This window comes from Selaginella moellendorffii, unplaced genomic scaffold (genome assembly GCF_000143415.4).
Source record: "Selaginella moellendorffii unplaced genomic scaffold, v1.0 SELMOscaffold_9, whole genome shotgun sequence".
Taxonomy (NCBI): Eukaryota; Viridiplantae; Streptophyta; class Lycopodiopsida; order Selaginellales; family Selaginellaceae; genus Selaginella; species Selaginella moellendorffii.
Window position 1 is genome coordinate 1840117 of NW_003314270.1, and position 16537 is coordinate 1856653.

The window sequence follows — 16537 nt, forward strand, 5'->3', positions numbered from 1 at the left end:
CACAAGATCTCCTAGCAGCTTATCTTCCAGAGTCTGCTCCAGTCGCTGTTAGTCTTCGCGAAAAAGCTTTGGTGACCGACGCCCTTGCAGCAACTCCCACTCGGCTCGTTTTGAAATCAATAAACAAGAACCCGCTTTTGCTACCTTTCATGATGTGGCGAAGCCTGAGGTCGCCATGGAGAACACCATGGTTGCACATTTTCACCAGGCTACCAAACGAGAGAGAGAGAGAGAGAGAGAGAGAGAGAGAGAGAGAGAGTCTTTATTTTGACTTTTGTTTGGTAAAGTATTTTATCAATGCTTTAACTACCTTGAATAATGTTTTGCTCAGCTCCCTAGTCTGAGAGAGCAATGTAGACATTAAATGTTTGTTATTAAGAATTTTTTATTTTAACTTCTTTGAAATATGCACACATCCAAATAATTTTAAAGAAATATTCAAATTTGTTTATATTAACCACTTGCATTTTATATCAAAATTTGGAATGTTCATGAGGTGAGAAAGTTTTTCTCATCTTCTAGCCATCAACTTACTGAGATTACAGTTTGCTGGAGGAACTTGCTGGGTGTGGAAAAGAACGGTCTCGTCCGAATCCTCATCATTCTCCAAGACCCAGTGAAGTCGTATAATGTTTAAACAAGGACATGAGCACAAAACTCTTAATCCTTTGTGATCAGTGAAAAGTTCCTCTTAGAATCCTCGAGAACGCCTTCATTCCTCGATCGATGGTGGAGTTTCGGAGTGAAAAAGCCGCGACGAGGAATTCTTCATTGAGAAAGAGCGTAATTCTTCATTTCCTTGGCTGGAATCTGGATTTTGATGAATTCGTCGCAGGGATTGATACAATGCCGTGAAAGAAATCTAAGCTCGCCTGGAAATTGCCACAGCATCGCAGCGCAATCCGGCATCGCGCTCGGCAGTGGTGAAGCACGGCTCCCGGCGGAAGCAGCGACATTCCAGGGAAACGCGATCGATGGAGCGCGGATGGCAGATGATTCTCTGGTGACAAACGACTAGAATTACTCGCGCTAGTGATTTTCTTCTAAGGTTTTTACCTGGGAGCGATGCATGCTAGATCACCGATCGATGGAAGGACGGCGGCGCTGGCGCCAATGTATATGCATTAGGGAGGAGCGAAATCTTTGAGTGATGGCGCAGCATCGGCAATCTCGTCCAAGGTTTCTTCGCAGTGCGAGATCAAACAAAGTAACCATGGCCGCTCCAGTGGACGATGAACAAGGTGGCTCCGGTGGACGATGAACAAGGTGCATTGGCATTTCTTTCCGAGGTTTAGCTTTCCAAAGAAGAAAATCGCGATCTTTGTTTGTAAGGTCTTGGATCTACGCGCAACACACAATTGCTGGGCTTACTTCTTTTCTTTTTCCTTCTACTTTTTCTTGTTTCAATGTTTCATTTTCTTCCAGGTTAGATCAAAGAACGCTATCATTTTAGCTATGATGGAGAGCCTGAAGGAATTATAGGACGGCTAATCTATGGTGCCATAGAAAATTCTGGTGTGGATGGAGTTATGGCCGTTGTTACAAGGTACCTATCATCTTTTTTCCAAACGAAAGACCAAAAGCTAATTGAAAATCTAGGTACTTTGGTGGAACGAAGCTTGGAACTGGAGGACTCGTTCGAGCTTACGGAAGAACCTGGTTCTCAAGCTTAGCTTTGATCATCTTGGAGATGTGTACCCTCTCGTAAGCATTGGTGTTATTAGTTTTGTGAATCCAAGCCAAGAGCATTAAAGAAAGCTATGACGAAGACAATGAAAGTAGCAGTGTAGAAATCCAACTCTCAGGTGAGGGGAAGAACCTCAAAGCTCTCTCACCGGAGGCATCACAATTCAGCGAGCTACAACAACGAAATCCCAGTTATTTTTTTCTCCTTTACTTATAAGGTTTAGAGCTAACTAGATTTCAAAGCTGATCTTGGATCATATAAAACCTCTCCAAGGATCCGAAGCTCACTTGGTTTGCAAGTTTCTCGTTGCTATTTTGTAGACTTTCCTTGTTCTTTTCATTTGGTGATTTAGTCTTTGCACAGCTCGCTCATCCAGTGCAGGGATGCTGCCATGCTGATCCATTTGTCAAACAAGGAGCAAGAGATGAAGGCAAGTCTCTCTTCAATGTTTTATTCTTCAGTTACAAACGTGCTGGCACTTCAGACTCTCGTCCACAATTTGAAGCTTTCTTTGAGGCCTCCAACGCATCAGGTGCTCAAGCATTCTCCAGTCTAGCTAGATCTTACAACTTCCATACATGCAGAATGTACACGTACAAAGGTTAGTGTGTTTCATTCAATGGTAACACTATCTCAAGTTGTGACTTCCAAAGTCTAGAATTGCAGAAAAGAAGGTGAAGGACCCGATCTTGCTGCTATCCAGTTCACTCTGCACAGTGAAATGGCAATATAGACAAAGTGTTGTATGGATGAAGAGAAAGGAGGGTTTCTTTCTTTCCCGTATAGGACTTCTTTAGTCATGTCTTACAAGGTTTTGATACATGCCCAGGCTGATAAGATTGCCTTCTGATTTCAGAACCAATAGAAAATTCTTGTTAATAACGTGAACATTATCTTTGATTTAAAGTGGTACTTTGATCTACTCTTATGGAGTTTTCTTAAGAAATTATACACTAAACATGAAAGGTTTTGTGTTAATTTTGCTTTTTTCTATCTTGGTTGATTGTTTCAAGTTTTAATTTGATCAACAAGCAAAACTTTTGTGATGATTTAATTTAAAATTGAAAGCATCATTACATTTAATTTTCTTGAATTCATTCCTCCACAATATCATTATTTCATCCTTTCACTTTTGTTTTTTAGCTTGAAAATCTTATTCAAACTTAAAAGAAAAATCAATTTCCCAATCTATTGCCTCTAGCTCCTCCTCCTAAGAATCCTTTTTAAGCACAAGATCCTCATTGTCCATATTCTGGATGATTTAATTCATTTCCTCCTCATCAACTTGAATTTCTGTTGAGCCTTCTTTGTGTTCTGATTGCTCTGAAACTCCTTAAACATGAAATTTAGCATCTCCTTGTCATCCATGTCCTTGAGATTTGATGGTAAAATTTCAATCATCTCTTGGTCACTTATTGGACTTTCTGCCACATTAGGGAACACAATAAGGGTGTGTTCCTCCTTATTTACAACTTTATTCTCCTCAAGCAATGCCATGATTCTATCCATCTCCATGTTATCAATGTCAAAATCTTCCATGTCCTCCAAGCTTTATTAGTCTATTAACCATAACCACTCTGACTATCATTGGTTGGCAAACTTGTACTTTTCAACTTGGAACTTCTTGTTCTAATATGCTATGTCAACTTCTTGAGTGCTTCATGTAGGTGGGCTTTGTTTTTCCACCATAGGTGAATTTTTTCTTCCACTGACTGCAATGGTACTTTGGCTAGCTAATGTTATCATTGTTGAAATAGTTGAAATTAGTTGAGTGCTGCTTTTTTAAGTATATTTTCAACTCACTCTATTAGAAAGATGAATACTCAAACAGTGCGTAATTCTGGAGAAGATGGAACTCCTTTTACACCTTGCTGCTCTTTGCTACTTCTCTATTGAAAGTACAATTGAAACCTAAAATATTTCCTTTTTTACAAGCTTTAAGGGATGAAATGGGGTTGAATGTGTTTGAAGTTTTGGTAAAGGGAGTTTTATTAAACATCTTTCAATTCCCACCTTTATATCTGTAGAGAGTGGAGAGAGCGAATGGAATAGTTGTTGGCATTCACACACAGGGGGAGAGAGAGAGAGAGGTCTGCTCGTTTTGCTCGGACGCTCTCCACGCTCGTCTCCCTCGTCCGAGAGAGCAATGTAGACGAAGAAGCTGTGCGTTTGAAGCCTCCAGGGCAAGATTGTTCCATCGGTACTCGCCGGCTTCCTCACTGTGGTTCCTCAGGTCGAAAGTTTTGACCCCTGCCTTGTGTCTACGCACAGCTCCCTCTAGCGCGGCCCTGTAGTTGCCCACGCAAGCCATTCGCTGTTTGAGTCCGAGCTCCGCCGGGAGTGCCGCCAAGTCGTCCACGCTCACCTTGCGACCGCGCAGCAGCAAGGCACCAGTTCTCTGGACAGTCTAGCCTTGGCATGATCTCCGCTTTTGTGGCGGATCATCATGCTTGATGATAGCATGATGATCCGCCACAAAAGCGTAGAATTGCAGCGGCCGCTCCGTCACATCGATAACCGGCGAGCATTCGAGGCTTGTATCCCTTGGATCCAACGAGGGACGGAGGAATTCTGTCTGGTTGTAGTTCGTGAGGAAGCCATCCACCACGATGCACCCAAACTCCTCCTGGACGAAGCCCATGCATTTTGATCTTGCAGTTGTTGCTTGGATTCCCCAGACCACTGCCACAACCCTTTGGCGACAAGACTCTCGACAAGAAGCTGCTGGCCCTGGCAGCCGGACGAGGAGTAAACTCCGCTTTGCTCAGCGAGAAGGTTTTTGGAGTTTCAGGGTTTTGGGTTTAGATGATCCATTTGACAGTCTGCTCCTTTACAATGTCGGCATTCTCCAAGAGTTCGTCCAGCTCCTGCTCAGCCCCGGCCTCGGCGCATACCACCACTGCTGTGCTCCTCGGATCATACTCTAGATCATCCTCGTCCCATAGTTCCTGGAACGATCCAACTTGGCCGTCCCATTGATCGTTGGCAGCCTCAACCGAAGTGCAAACTTTCACCTTCTTCTTCTCCCACTCTGCGAACTTTTCCTGGAAACACAGCACGATCGAGCTTATGGATCATTTTGGATAGAGTTCTACCTTGTACGCTAGTAGTTCTGGCCTTGGAGCTACGTAGAAGAGCCGGACGTCCCGCCGCAGCCGTAAGTTGAGGCTACTCACATCGGCATCTTTCGTCTCGATCAATGCCTTGGCCGCGGCTATGCCTTTCCCCTGCGCGAATATCAACAGCGTTGGATACTGGGTGATGAAAAGCACTGGCCGCAAGTCCATCCCGCTGGAGTCGAGTGGCCCCAGCTCGATCTCATCTCCTGCAACCATAAGAAGCTGCTAGAAATGAAAGATCAAACCAGGAAACTCAAGAACCTTGTTTCAATCCATAAAACTCCGGTGCTTCCGACTCGGTGACGTGAAGCTGGAGGGGACTCTTGACGGAGAGGAAGAATTGCGGAAGCTTTTGCGTGCCCGAAGGAACGTCGGCTCTGGCCTTCATGGTGACGGCATGGTTTACTTCCCAGGAGAAGGGAGAGCTCGACACTGGGACCTTGATGGAGCTCTCTTGGCCAAGGAAGCGAACTTGGGCCATTTGTCCAGACTTTGTGTATGCTTGCTCCCGGGGAATAAACTGGCACAGTGATCAAAAGAAACTCGCATGCTACAGTGGTCCCCCAAAAGAAAATCAGGAAGAACTTCCATGCAAAGAGTGCAAAGATAGATCAATGCTTCAAACTTGAAAATGCAAAGATGAAAAGTTGGAATGAAATGGAAACCAGCCATGGCAAAGAAACGAATGAAAGAAAAAAAATTGGAAGTACCTCTCTGGAGCACTCGGCGTCGACAGTGATGCATCGAACACCTTGAGCAACATCCGCGACCTCGATCACAGCAGCAGCACGGAAATCCCGCTCCTCCATGGTGGGAACCTTGGCGATCTTGAAAGAGGCGCTCCCTACCGAGTTCGTGACCACGGTGTCGAATTCAGCACCCATTCCCCTGCCAATGTCCCCCGCGCTCGCTCCACCGCTCGGGCCCTTGCTCACGTCCCTCGTCTCCCTAGGGCCCCTCTTTGGCGGAGCAGCTTCCGCCGCTGTGGATTCCGCCGCTGTCGCCACAATGCAGCAGTAGCGCGAGACGCGCAGTGAGGAGATCCTGGCGGAGGAGGAGGAGGAGGAGGAGGAGCGCGGAGATCGCATTGGGAGGCCGAGAGGCCATCGCTGCTGCTCGATTCGATGGAGAGTAGCCATCTTAGGGCTTAAGCGTTATCCAGATATTTATGTTTTGTTTAAATCAACGGAATAACAAAAAATGTAGTCAACCTTTAGGGTTTTAAAGTCAATGGTCAATTGTCAAATTTTTAGCCAAGTCTAAAAAGTTATCAGAAAAGTGAATACATGGGCTTAGAAATAACCGTCCTCTCTGTCCTGCCTTTCAGCGTCCTTGTTCGCAAGTTTGATAGCTCTAAACCATAGGAACGCCTGCAAAGATTGACAATACAATCTCAGGGACAAAGAAAAATGGGAACTTACAGAAACTGGGATGCCAGTGATTGAAAAGAAGCCCAGCACCGGTGTGTAGAAGGGACTGTCCGGTTGAATCACCCCAAACACGGGATTTTTGTTGAAGTACTCGAAAATGGAGCCGACCTGTTTGAGCAAAGCGCGTTGAACAGACTTGGAAATTCAAGAGAGTGTACCTTACAGCAGCAATGGCGACCAAGCACGAAGCCACCAGATAAACGATGTAAGGCAAATCCTGGAAGCCTTCTGAGGAGACCTGTTTCTTCTCGCCGCTAGCCCAAGGAGGAGGAACATCAGATCCCGGCTTGGCCCATTCTGGAACGCCTTTGGCCTCCTCCTGCTGCTGCTCCGAGGAAGACTTCGAAGAATCGGAGGAGGTCGTAGCTGGCCTTCTCGCCAGAGCCAACTTATGCCTCGAAAAGCCGGATTTTTCCCAGGAATAACTCCTGCTGTGACGAATTCCACCACTGGAAACTTGCAGGCATATCGACATCGAGCAGCCCCTTTGCAAAGCAAGTACCTAGTTTGGCCGCCAGGATATTTTGCTCTCTTCTCTTCTCCACGAGTTTTTCTGTCAGTCTATTATATTTCTGCTCAAAACCAATGCCATCAGACGGTTAATCGCTCAATTTTGACGTTGGGCGGAGCGAGCATGATCATAAGAAACACGGGCACCATAGCCGTGCTCAGGTGCTTCACTGTATGTCCACTTACTAGAAACCGAGTCCAGTGATAAACTCTAGAATCGAATGCTTCAGCAAGCTTGGCCAGCAGGTACATACCTGCGAACGAATGAAACACGTTGAGTTTCAGAAACAAAGGTCGAGAGTTGGTCTCGCAAGCCTGTTTTTTACCTGCAGCCCACATCCAATACCAGGACTGTGTGTATTTCGGAGGCAAAGCGACTGTCATAGCGGGGATGGCAACCGAAGGAATAAATTGCAGGAGTGCAAACAATTGCATATCGTCAGCGAACCTGCAGACGTAATCTCTATAGATTAGAAGAAGAAATAAAAGGAGAAAAGAAGTCTTTTGCATACCACCAATATGTTGCCGTTGCTGAGGCCGCTAGCAGCAACGGCACAAACGATTTTGGTCCTTTGAGCTCGTCTCGTTTTTCCACAACAAAGACAGCTACGATCGATGCAAAGGCATAAGCCATCTGTCACAAGCAAAGCTAGTTTCGCGAAGAAAAAACAATGCAAAGATGATGGAACTTACTGGCAGGCAATCCCAAACGAAGCGAGAATCACTCGGCCTGAGATGGTAATACGCTGAACCAAATGCCGAGGCCGTGATTCCAACGAAAAACCACGTCCATCCCCAGACTTCCCCTTGAGAACTATGATCCTACGTTTAGCAAAGGAAAGGAGAAAGGGAGAAAATCCATACCTGAATCCAAAGTAATTCCCTTGCGCGCACAGCACAGTTCCAATGCAGCCAATGACGAGGTAAGGGAACGTCGAAAAAACATTCAACGTGTTTGGAAAGCCTGCAGAATAACGAAAGCGAAGCTTTGACAATGGCGAAGAACGAGGTTGCAACTTACCTAGGAAATTTCTTTGATCGGCAAACGCGTGCTGTGACTGATTCTTAGTGATCGCTGGCGTGAGCAGCATGAGAAGGAAGAAAAGCAGCAGCGAAGCGCCCCACAACAGCGTCCGTTGATCCTTGTTCTCTGTCTCGGGCAGCCCCATTGCCCTAAACCCTAAATCACAAATCCTTGCATCACTAAGAGGTCATGCAATCGTCAAACACCATTTGTCTACGCAAGTCATTGAATTGTAAGGAGTGTGTACTTTCGTATCAAACAAAAAACTTTCCGAATTTCTCGTGTGGCAAAGACTCACTTCGATTTGTGTTCTAACATCGATCTAGTTTTTTTAAAGCACCCAAGAACAATCTTTGTGTGAGAGGAATATATCGGACTTCAATCATCAAATTATCAGCAATACAAAGCTTTTTCCATCCAAGTTGAGGGGTCAGTACGGTCATGAACAATGGTCGCCAAAACTTTCTAGAATCTAGAACCCGAGAATCACAGCCCGGACAACAATTGCTCCATGTAATCCACGTCGGGCTCTTGGATCTCCACAACCAGGGGAGCTTGCCTCTTGCTGGACGACTGGGACAAGGAAGAATCTCGCGCCCTCTTCCTCGTTCGCTCTTTTTGAGACTCGATCGCGCTGGTGACGGAGCTCTCGGGCGACGACGATTCGGCACGGGCGGCGGCGGCGGCGGCAGGGGTGGCGAGGCGGAGGGGGAAATTGAGCAGCGCTCGCCGTCCGCGCATCTTAAAGGCGGCCTGATCGTAGGCAATCGCTGCCTCCTCGGCGGTCTCGAACGTTCCCAGCCAGATCCGCGCGCCCTGCTTGGTGGAATCGCGGATCTCCGCCGCGAATTTCCCCCAGGGCCTCCTCCGTACGCCCCGGTACTGCCTCCGGGGCTGGCTGGCCGGCTGTACGGGCGCCACCGCCGCTGGCGGCACCGCTGCTGCCGCCATAGCCACCGCCACCGGAGGCTCTGGCTTCACATCTTGGATTGCTTCGATCTTCGTGGGGGCGGAATCGAATGGGTGCCTGGTGGCCGCCTCCTTGAGCAGCCCATAGAGCGGCATCTCCTCGGAATCGTTCTCGTTGAGGAAGAAGAGGTGATTTGGGATGCCTGTGTTGATCCGCTTCGATCCCCAGCAGGGGCTCAGCTTGGGCGACGGCTGCCACGCCGCTGGCACGGGCGATTCCATGAGGAGCGTCTCCGCCGCCATGAGGTAGTCCTCTGTGACTTGCGGCAAGCTCACTCGCAGCTTGCTCCTGGGGCCGTGATCGCAGCTGGGATTCGAGAGTGGAGTAGCAGCAGCTGGGAATCCCGCGCCGCTGCTCGCATTCTTGTCATCCACTTGCAAGAAGCTCGCCCAATCTAAGCCGCCATCATCCACGAATTCCTGCTTCACAACGCTCGCCATGCCTCCTCCTCTCCTCTCGCGGAGGCTATCCTCGATCTTCTTGGCCAGGAAGCTCGACTCGTCCGAGAACGTGAAGAAGTCCGAGCCAATGCCCTCGCAATTTAACATCTCCATGGACTTGACCTGTGAGAGAGTTAGAGCTCGCAAGCGGTGAGGAAGAATCGGCGATGCCCTGCTCTTATGTACTGGGAGAAATTTGGGCATAGGCTGCCCAGGTACCCGGAAGCTTCCCTCGTCTTTTAGCACGTGGGGTATAGCCCGCGCGCTTCGTAGGAAGCTCGATGCGCAATAATGTCTGCCACTGGTGGCGTTCTTGGCCACAACACGTGCTCAAGGAAGCTTCAACCGAAGGACCGGGTCTACCACACGAGGGTGAAGCTTCCGGGAAGGAATATCTATCTAGCTAAGGCTGACGCGTCACCACTTTTGTAAGTTTTCGTACGAGACGTACGCAAATTGCTCGCTACCCAGACATCCAAGAAAAAGGTATCTTTGATCTTGGACTTATTGGTGGTCCAACGACGATAGGAAACTATGAAACTACGTCGGTGCGGTTAGATATTTTACTTGCGTGCGTGCTGAGTGGACTGCGAATCTTTTATTTTCACAATGGAGTAATCTCACGCACGTGAAAAGCATGTCATTTAGCGGGTCTCTAGCATCCAAATCAAACACCAAGACCTTGACAATGGAGAGGTTATGACAAGGTGCTTTGAGAAACGTGGCTAGCCCTGAGAAACAGTCGCTGGATCCTCCACGATTGCCCTAAGCCCAGCACACATGTTTGAGAGGACTACGTGCGTTGCCGAGTGCTTGGGATCCAAGCCGAGCAAATGCCGGGCGATGCGAACGCCGCGCTCGCCATCTTTGTGACCCTCGCACGCCGCCAGCAATGCGCTCCACGTACAAACATCGGGCTCGAAGGGCATTGTGTTTGTGAGACTCTCGGCATTTTCCAGTTGCCCGGCCCTGCTGAGACTGTCCACCATGAAGCAGAAATGCGTCTTTCTGGGCGAGATTCCGTGATCGTAGATCATGTGAAGGAAGCATCGCCACCCTTCGTACAAGAGCCCAATGTGGTTGCACGCCACGAGCACACCTCTAAAACACAGGGCATCTGGTTTGACGCCGTGTAGATTCATGAGGTGGTAAATCTCCATGGCATCGACTCCCATCCCAAAGTTCGCGAAGGCCGCGATCACGACCGTCCACGACATCAAATGGCCGTTTTCCGGAATGGAATCGAAGAGCTTCTTGGCGGCCACGAGGTTGCCATTCTGCGCGTAAGAACCAACCATGCCGTTCCACGCCACCGCATCACGGGCGGGCATATTCTCGAACATTGCCCGTGCCTGCCCGAGCTGCCCGCTCATCGCGCAGAGCTGGACGATGCTCGTGCAAGCAACGATGCCGTGCACGGGCATGGCGCCAAAGATGTCGTACGCGTTCTCGGGATGGCCATTGTAAATGTACGCGTGGAGCATTGTGGCCCAAACGACAGCGTCCATACGTGGCATCGTCTCGAATATGGCCTTGGCCTCCTCCAGATGCCCATTAAAGGCAAATGCAGATAACATAGTCATACACGACACAGTGTCACACTCAGGCATAGAATCAAATCCACGCTTGGCTTGTGCCACAAGGCCGGATTGTCCATACGCCTGTATCATAGACGTAGAAGCGACAATTCCACGCTCGGGCATGGAGTCAAAGGTGGCTTTGGCAGCGTCAACGTAGCCATTCTCGGCATATGCTTGTAGCATCGCTGACCACGTAACAAAATCTCTCCCGTTCATTGAGTCAAATATTGTCTTGGCACGGTCAACGTCACCTCTGGACGCAAATATGGTGACCATTGCAGTGCACGAAACGGCGTTCTTTTCGGGCATAGAATCAAAAACAAGGCACGCAAGTTCCATTTGCCCGCAATCGGCATATGCCTGAACCATTATAGTCCACGCCACAATGTTCCTTTCGGGCATTGCATCAAACAGCATCTTTGCTCGCTCCAAATGACCACTGGAGGCATATGCCAAAAGCATTGATGTCCAGGAAACCAAGTTACGCTTCGGCATTGTGTCAAAGATGTGCTTGGCTTGCTCGAGGTGGCCATTCTCGCCGTACATGGCGAGGATGGCCGTCCAGGCCACTATGTTCCGTACGGGCATATTGTCAAACATGGCTTTGGCGGTCTCGATATTCCCAGCTCGAGAAGATGCTAGAATCAAGCTTGTGCATGAGACAACTCCCCACTCCGGCATCGAAGAAAAGATTCCTTTTGCCTCTTCCAGACGACCACTCTGGGCAGCTGCTGCGAGCATCGAGTTCCAAGAGACGACGTTCCAGTGGGGCATTGTTTCGTATAAAGCTTGTGCTTGATTCATTTGGTTTGCGTCGATAAAAGCTTGGAGCATTGTGTTCCATGACACAAGATTTTTCTCAGGCATTGAAGAAAAGAGCTTCCTTGCTTTCTCTATATGCCTGGAATGGGAATATGCGTGGATCATTGTCGTCCATGACACAACATTTTGCCCTGGCATGGAATCGAACACCACCTCTGCCTGTTTGAGGCAGCCGTTCTTAACGTACGCTGCCAGGAGAGCATTCCAGGAGACGATGGTCCTTTGAGATGCCGGGAATCTTTCAAACATGTCCCTGGCTTTGTGGATATACCCTCTTTGGGCATATGCCATGGCCATTGTCGTCCACGAACAGGAATCGGGGGCTGCGATGCCATCAAAGACCCGCTGAGCGTCGTCCAGGCTGCCACACTTGCTATACATCTGGAGGAGCATATTCGCCAGGGATCTATCCGATCGGAGGGCCTCATTGGAGGCGATGAGCTCGTGGATTCGCTTCCCTCGAGCAATGTCGTGGTCATCTCCACACGCCTTGAGAAGAGACGCGAGGATTTCTCCCGAGCACTGCGAGTTACTCGAGATCAAAAACTCCGAGACTGGAGGCTTCTTCTTGTTCTTCGCGAGTGATTCCAATTGGGATAGATCCAGCGCTGTGCTACCGGGAGAGATTCCCTGCCGCGTAGCGCCCATGAAATGAAGATCCCATGGAATGCTTCGAGCGCGCGAGCGGCAAAAGAAAAGGTTTGAATTTGAAAATTTGTGTTAGGCAATGGACACGTTACACATACACGTGGAATCTTAAAACCCTTGGATTGCAAGGCTAGGGCTACCATTCGCGCTCTCTCTTGGCGGAGCTGTGGAGCTAGGGTTTGAGAGCGCTTGCCCCGGATTCTCTCGCGATCTGGAATGAGATAAATCGCGCGGCGCTGGCTCATGAAGATTGTGGCCCGGCAAGCATGGGCACATCTGCGACGGCGCGCTAGCATGATCGTCTCGTCCCGGAGCTTAATCGGTATGTTCTTGCTGATGGAAATGTAGTCCATTGAGTTCTTCATATTGTAGGTGTTCCCTCAAGAAATTTTGCAAATGGATGCGTTCATCGGAAACTCTACGAGCAGGTGTTCCCTCTCGGCAGGCTTCATCATCTGTGAGTCTTTCGTGAATTCTTTTTTGGCTTTTTTTTTACGGTGGTATGCAGGCTTTGGAACTGCCGTGGGATTCACTCGGCGGCGATTAACCACGCGACTGGCGGGACGATTACTCGACTCAGCTGGGAGATGTGGTATCGACCATTTCAGGTTTTATACAGAGCGTTCATTATCATGGCGGAGGTCGTCTTGCTGAGCATCTGGCATGCCACGGAAAGGGATGTCAAGAAACGAGCGGAAAGAGTAAGCGTATAGAGAGGATGTCCCACGCTAAGCTTTACTGTTTTTCCAGCTGCGCAGGTCACTCATACGCCTTGGTCCATTTTACATCAAGGTATATTGTCAGATTTGTGAAGCTGAAACTGAGTTCTTTTCTCTGCCCATCCAGCTTGGTCAGGCTCTGAGTACCAGACCGGACATTCTTCCCAGTGTTTACTGTCACGAACTGTCAAAACTTCAGGTTGGTTTTCTTAGTGCTTCTATTTCCGCAGACGTAACACGGCTTTTCTCAGGACCAAATCCCCCCATTTCCTAGTTCTAAAGCGCTGAAGTTTATTGAGAAGGAACTTGGAGCCCGCACTTCAGAAGTTTTTGCGGAGATTAGCAAAGAACCTCTTGCCGCCGCATCGCTGGGTCAAGTCTATAAAGGTATTGCATATAAGTTTTTATAACAAGAATCTTTTTTATCATTGTTATAAACAGCCAAATTGTTTTCTGGGGAAACTGTAGCCGTGAAAGTATTGAGACCTGGTGTGCCTGCGCGTCTTGCTCTGGACGCGCGGCTGCTAAATCTTGTTGGCGGCCAGCTGCAACGTTTTACCAGAGCACGGGGCGACGTTGCTGCCGTTGTAAACGAAATGGTAAGGCGTAATTCTTTGAGGCATTTCTTTTTCTGACACGTAGTTTTTAGGTGGCTCATATGCTTGAGGAAACGGATTATCTTAACGAGGCCAAAAATACAGAACGTTTTGCAAGCCTTTATGGCATCGAGCATCCAGGTACCGATTTGTTTGCATTCATGCAAGGGTTAGTTAAAGACTCTAGTCTGTCCTACGTCTAGCTTAGTTCTTGGAATGTGTCAACGACTGAGTCACTTCTTTTCTGTAATGCCAGTCCGAAATTTGTTTCTCAGACGAAGGGCTACTAACCGGGAAAAGGAGATCGAAGAAAGGATTGGTTAAAGTCCCGAAGATATTTTGGCGTTACACTACCAAGGGTGTGCTCACAATGGAGTGGATTGACGGTATTAAACTTACTGACAGGGAGAAACTAGAAAAGCTGAACCTCGACGTTCAGGATCTCGTCGACCAGGTTTATATTGCTTTATTTATTTGATATGCTTAAACTTATTTATTTTATTTACTTTCACCAGGGTGTCTTTTGTTCCCTGAGACAATTGCTCGAAGATGGTTTTTTCCATGCTGATCCTCATCCTGGCAACCTCGTAGTGACTCACAAGGGGATTCTTGCATACTTTGATTTTGGTATGATGAGTGACTTCCCTAGGCATTACCGCATTGGTCTCATTCGCACGGTATGCTTAATATATATTAATGGGTGAATTCTGACGAGGTTGTTGCAGCTTGTACATTTCGTGAATCGAGACTCGGAAGGACTTGCTCAAGATTTTCTGTCACTTGGATTTACTCCCCACGGTTCCGACCTGAAGCCTATTGTTCATGCGCTCCGCAAGTCTTTTGGAGATGAGAAGACAAAAGCCCAGCTAGATTTTCAGGTTAGTACCCAGTTTCTCGTAAATGCTGTTGTAAAGCAAATTGATTTTGCAGGGCATAATGAGTCAGCTCTCCGATGTTATGTACGAGTTTAACTTTCGCCTGCCTCCAGAATTCGGACTTGTGATAAGAGCCTTGGGATCTCTTGAAGGAACAGCAACAACTTTGGATCCAGAATTCAGAGTTATCGAGAGTGCATATCCTTTTATTGTCGGGAGACTTCTTTCAGATCCTGAGCCGGATATGCGACAAATACTGCTGGAGCTTTTGATACGCACCAACGGCACAATACGGTGGCATCGGCTTGAGCGGCTGGTATGCAATCTTTACAAGATTTATCGGGCATCTGTATGATTCGAAATTTTGTACAGGTTGTAGCCATATCCCAAGACTCTACCCCTACCAAGCAGTCTAGACTCCAGTCATTTGACATGCGGGCTGTTGCATCCGCAGCCGATGATCTGCTCGCCTACATTCTCTCTGACAAAGGCATACGAGTGCGAATTTTGCTGGTCAAGGACATCGTGAAGGCTTTGAATGCACTTATCAAAGAAAGCATTCTTGAATTTTACGGGCTGGAAAATCAGCGAAGCAATGTCGTGGAAGAGGCACCTGACCAAGACGTACAGCAGGCACCCGAACAAGAAGTACAGCAGGTGGAGAAGACAACTTTTTTTTCTCGAATGAGAAGGTTTCCATGGATTCAAGGCCAGAAAGTACAAGCTAGGTACAAGAGTGCAGCTCCTGGTGGTCGTCCTAGAAGTACCCGAGCAAATCCTGAGCAAGGGAAAAGCAGCACGACTGTTGAGGTACGTAGTATCCATGCTAACTCTCTGAAAAAACATTTCGTTGGTTTTGTCAGGGTAAAAACTTGAAAAGTCGGGTCCAGGGAGGGATTCATGCTTTCTGGGAAGCTGTTAACACCGCCCCTGAAGTGTGGATTCCCTTACTGCTTAAGGTTGCGGCAAATCGTGAAGCACAAAAGCTCTTCGTGACGATTTTACGCGCGACGCTTGAGTCATACAACGATCAAACTTCTGAAGCTGGCTTTCTCTTCTTATCGAAAAAGCTACACGAGGATGACAAGTGAAACGTAGGGGTAAGTAGAACTTTTTTTGTTGACGTCGTATACATACAGATTCTTGAGCTGATGAGAAAATAAAGCAAAGTTTCCTTGCGAAATTCACCTCTACGTTGATTGTATTTACTTCAGACGAAACTTTCTTTGAGGTATTCTCTTTGTCAATCAGAGTCTGAGCAGATAAAACTCGCGAGGATGTTGTCGGTGCGACCTTTCACAGCAAATCGGTAAAGTCTTTGTTCTATAGGTGCGAATCCTGACTGATCGTTACTCCAGGAAGTCGTGCGAAGTTAAAAGGATCCAAAAAGCTTTCGCAAAGAAGTAGCTGGAGCGAGCAGAGACACAACATACGTATCTTACAAGTTGGAAAAGGAAGGCCCGGCGCATTCGGCAAAGATTTTGATTTAAAACCACTCACGAATATGGAAGGTCACAGGTACGCATTTGAATTTAACTCCGGGTAATCTTGACACCGATTTTTGGATTTGCTTGTTCGCGCAGCCTGGGGTTGGAAACCATCGGTGTCACGCCTTGATGAAAGGTAAGCCATTTACTTTCCAATCAATTCATTCAGCGCTGGTAGTAACGCTGTTCTAGAGATGGCTGGCACGCATCTCACGCCAGGCTGCTGTTACTAGCATCGCCTATCGCTGCTTGCCAGCATCGCCCAACGCTGCTGCTGCTGCTGCTGCTGCTGCTCGCTCAGATCATCATCAGTTCATCAAGAAATCTGTTTGTTTTTGTTCAAACTCGCGGTTTGGATCCAGGAGCTTTCTCTGCTTGGAAAAAGCTACGCAACGCTACGATCAAGGCGAAAAGAAAAGGAAGCCATTTATTTTGAGGAACGTCTTTGCAATGATGTGAGCTCGTAGGGGAGGCGAGATTGTGTGTTCGATTCGGTGATAGCGAAAGGAAGCACTGTGGCGGATATTCGTTTGGAGAACCCACTGTTCTCTAAGTGTGTGCGTCAATAAATAGAGCGAGCTTTTGTCATTCGGTATAATGGGAGGCCTCCATTTGATTGTGCGTAGCGTG

The 16537-nt window shown here is 47.9% G+C and overlaps 6 protein-coding genes across 11 annotated transcripts; 1 reads left to right on the forward strand and 5 right to left on the reverse strand.

Moving 5' to 3' along the window:
- Window positions 1-4403: 4403 nt before the first annotated feature.
- LOC9633104 lies at window positions 4404-5953 on the reverse strand. Its single transcript, XM_002967886.2, has 4 exons — window positions 5517-5953; window positions 5068-5326; window positions 4783-5012; window positions 4404-4731 (listed from the first exon to the last, which is right to left on the reverse strand). Exons 1-4 carry the CDS (start codon window positions 5943-5945, stop codon window positions 4489-4491), a joined length of 1161 nt encoding a protein of 386 aa, XP_002967932.2. The 5' UTR covers window positions 5946-5953; the 3' UTR covers window positions 4404-4488.
- A 56-nt stretch (window positions 5954-6009) lies between these two features.
- LOC9630962 lies at window positions 6010-8014 on the reverse strand. 2 transcript variants are annotated; one of them, XM_024672596.1, is made up of 8 exons: window positions 7768-8014; window positions 7611-7710; window positions 7440-7560; window positions 7259-7380; window positions 7073-7194; window positions 6395-7000; window positions 6228-6344; window positions 6010-6176 (listed from the first exon to the last, which is right to left on the reverse strand). In XM_024672596.1, exons 1-6 carry the CDS (start codon window positions 7913-7915, stop codon window positions 6828-6830), a joined length of 786 nt encoding a protein of 261 aa, XP_024528364.1. In that variant the 5' UTR covers window positions 7916-8014; the 3' UTR covers window positions 6010-6176; window positions 6228-6344; window positions 6395-6827. The 2 variants fall into 2 exon arrangements, with proteins under 2 accessions (XP_024528364.1, XP_002967933.1); XM_002967887.2 differs by having other exon boundaries at window positions 6026-6176; window positions 6400-7000.
- On the reverse strand, window positions 6099-6711 carry LOC112345628. Its single transcript, XM_024672784.1, has 3 exons — window positions 6430-6711; window positions 6267-6344; window positions 6099-6176 (listed from the first exon to the last, which is right to left on the reverse strand). The coding sequence occupies exons 1-3, from the start codon at window positions 6709-6711 to the stop codon at window positions 6099-6101; spliced, it is 438 nt and encodes a 145-aa protein (XP_024528552.1).
- Window positions 8015-8139: 125 nt separating the features above from the next.
- Window positions 8140-9655, reverse strand: LOC112345561. Its single transcript, XM_024672594.1, has one exon. The coding sequence runs from the start codon at window positions 9382-9384 to the stop codon at window positions 8257-8259; it is 1128 nt and encodes a 375-aa protein (XP_024528362.1). The 5' UTR covers window positions 9385-9655; the 3' UTR covers window positions 8140-8256.
- A 250-nt stretch (window positions 9656-9905) lies between these two features.
- LOC112345629 (pentatricopeptide repeat-containing protein At2g35030, mitochondrial-like) lies at window positions 9906-12230 on the reverse strand. The gene has a single exon (XM_024672785.1). The coding sequence runs from the start codon at window positions 12228-12230 to the stop codon at window positions 9906-9908; it is 2325 nt and encodes a 774-aa protein (XP_024528553.1).
- Window positions 12231-12372: 142 nt separating this feature from the next.
- On the forward strand, window positions 12373-16502 carry LOC9630964 (uncharacterized protein slr1919). 5 transcript variants are annotated; one of them, XR_002992088.1, is made up of 17 exons: window positions 12373-12552; window positions 12603-12687; window positions 12739-12931; window positions 12981-13022; window positions 13077-13148; window positions 13201-13336; window positions 13391-13548; window positions 13599-13686; window positions 13821-13999; window positions 14061-14222; window positions 14271-14423; window positions 14476-14736; window positions 14793-15230; window positions 15284-15651; window positions 15723-15729; window positions 15779-15938; window positions 16004-16502. XR_002992088.1 is itself a non-coding variant. In XM_024672572.1 (14 exons), the coding sequence occupies exons 1-14, from the start codon at window positions 12474-12476 to the stop codon at window positions 15509-15511; spliced, it is 2274 nt and encodes a 757-aa protein (XP_024528340.1). In that variant the 5' UTR covers window positions 12373-12473; the 3' UTR covers window positions 15512-16502. The 5 variants fall into 5 exon arrangements, 1 of the variants encoding a protein (XP_024528340.1); XR_002992089.1 differs by having other exon boundaries at window positions 15284-15938; window positions 16004-16043; window positions 16127-16502; XR_002992087.1 differs by having other exon boundaries at window positions 15284-15729.
- Window positions 16503-16537: the final 35 nt, after the last annotated feature.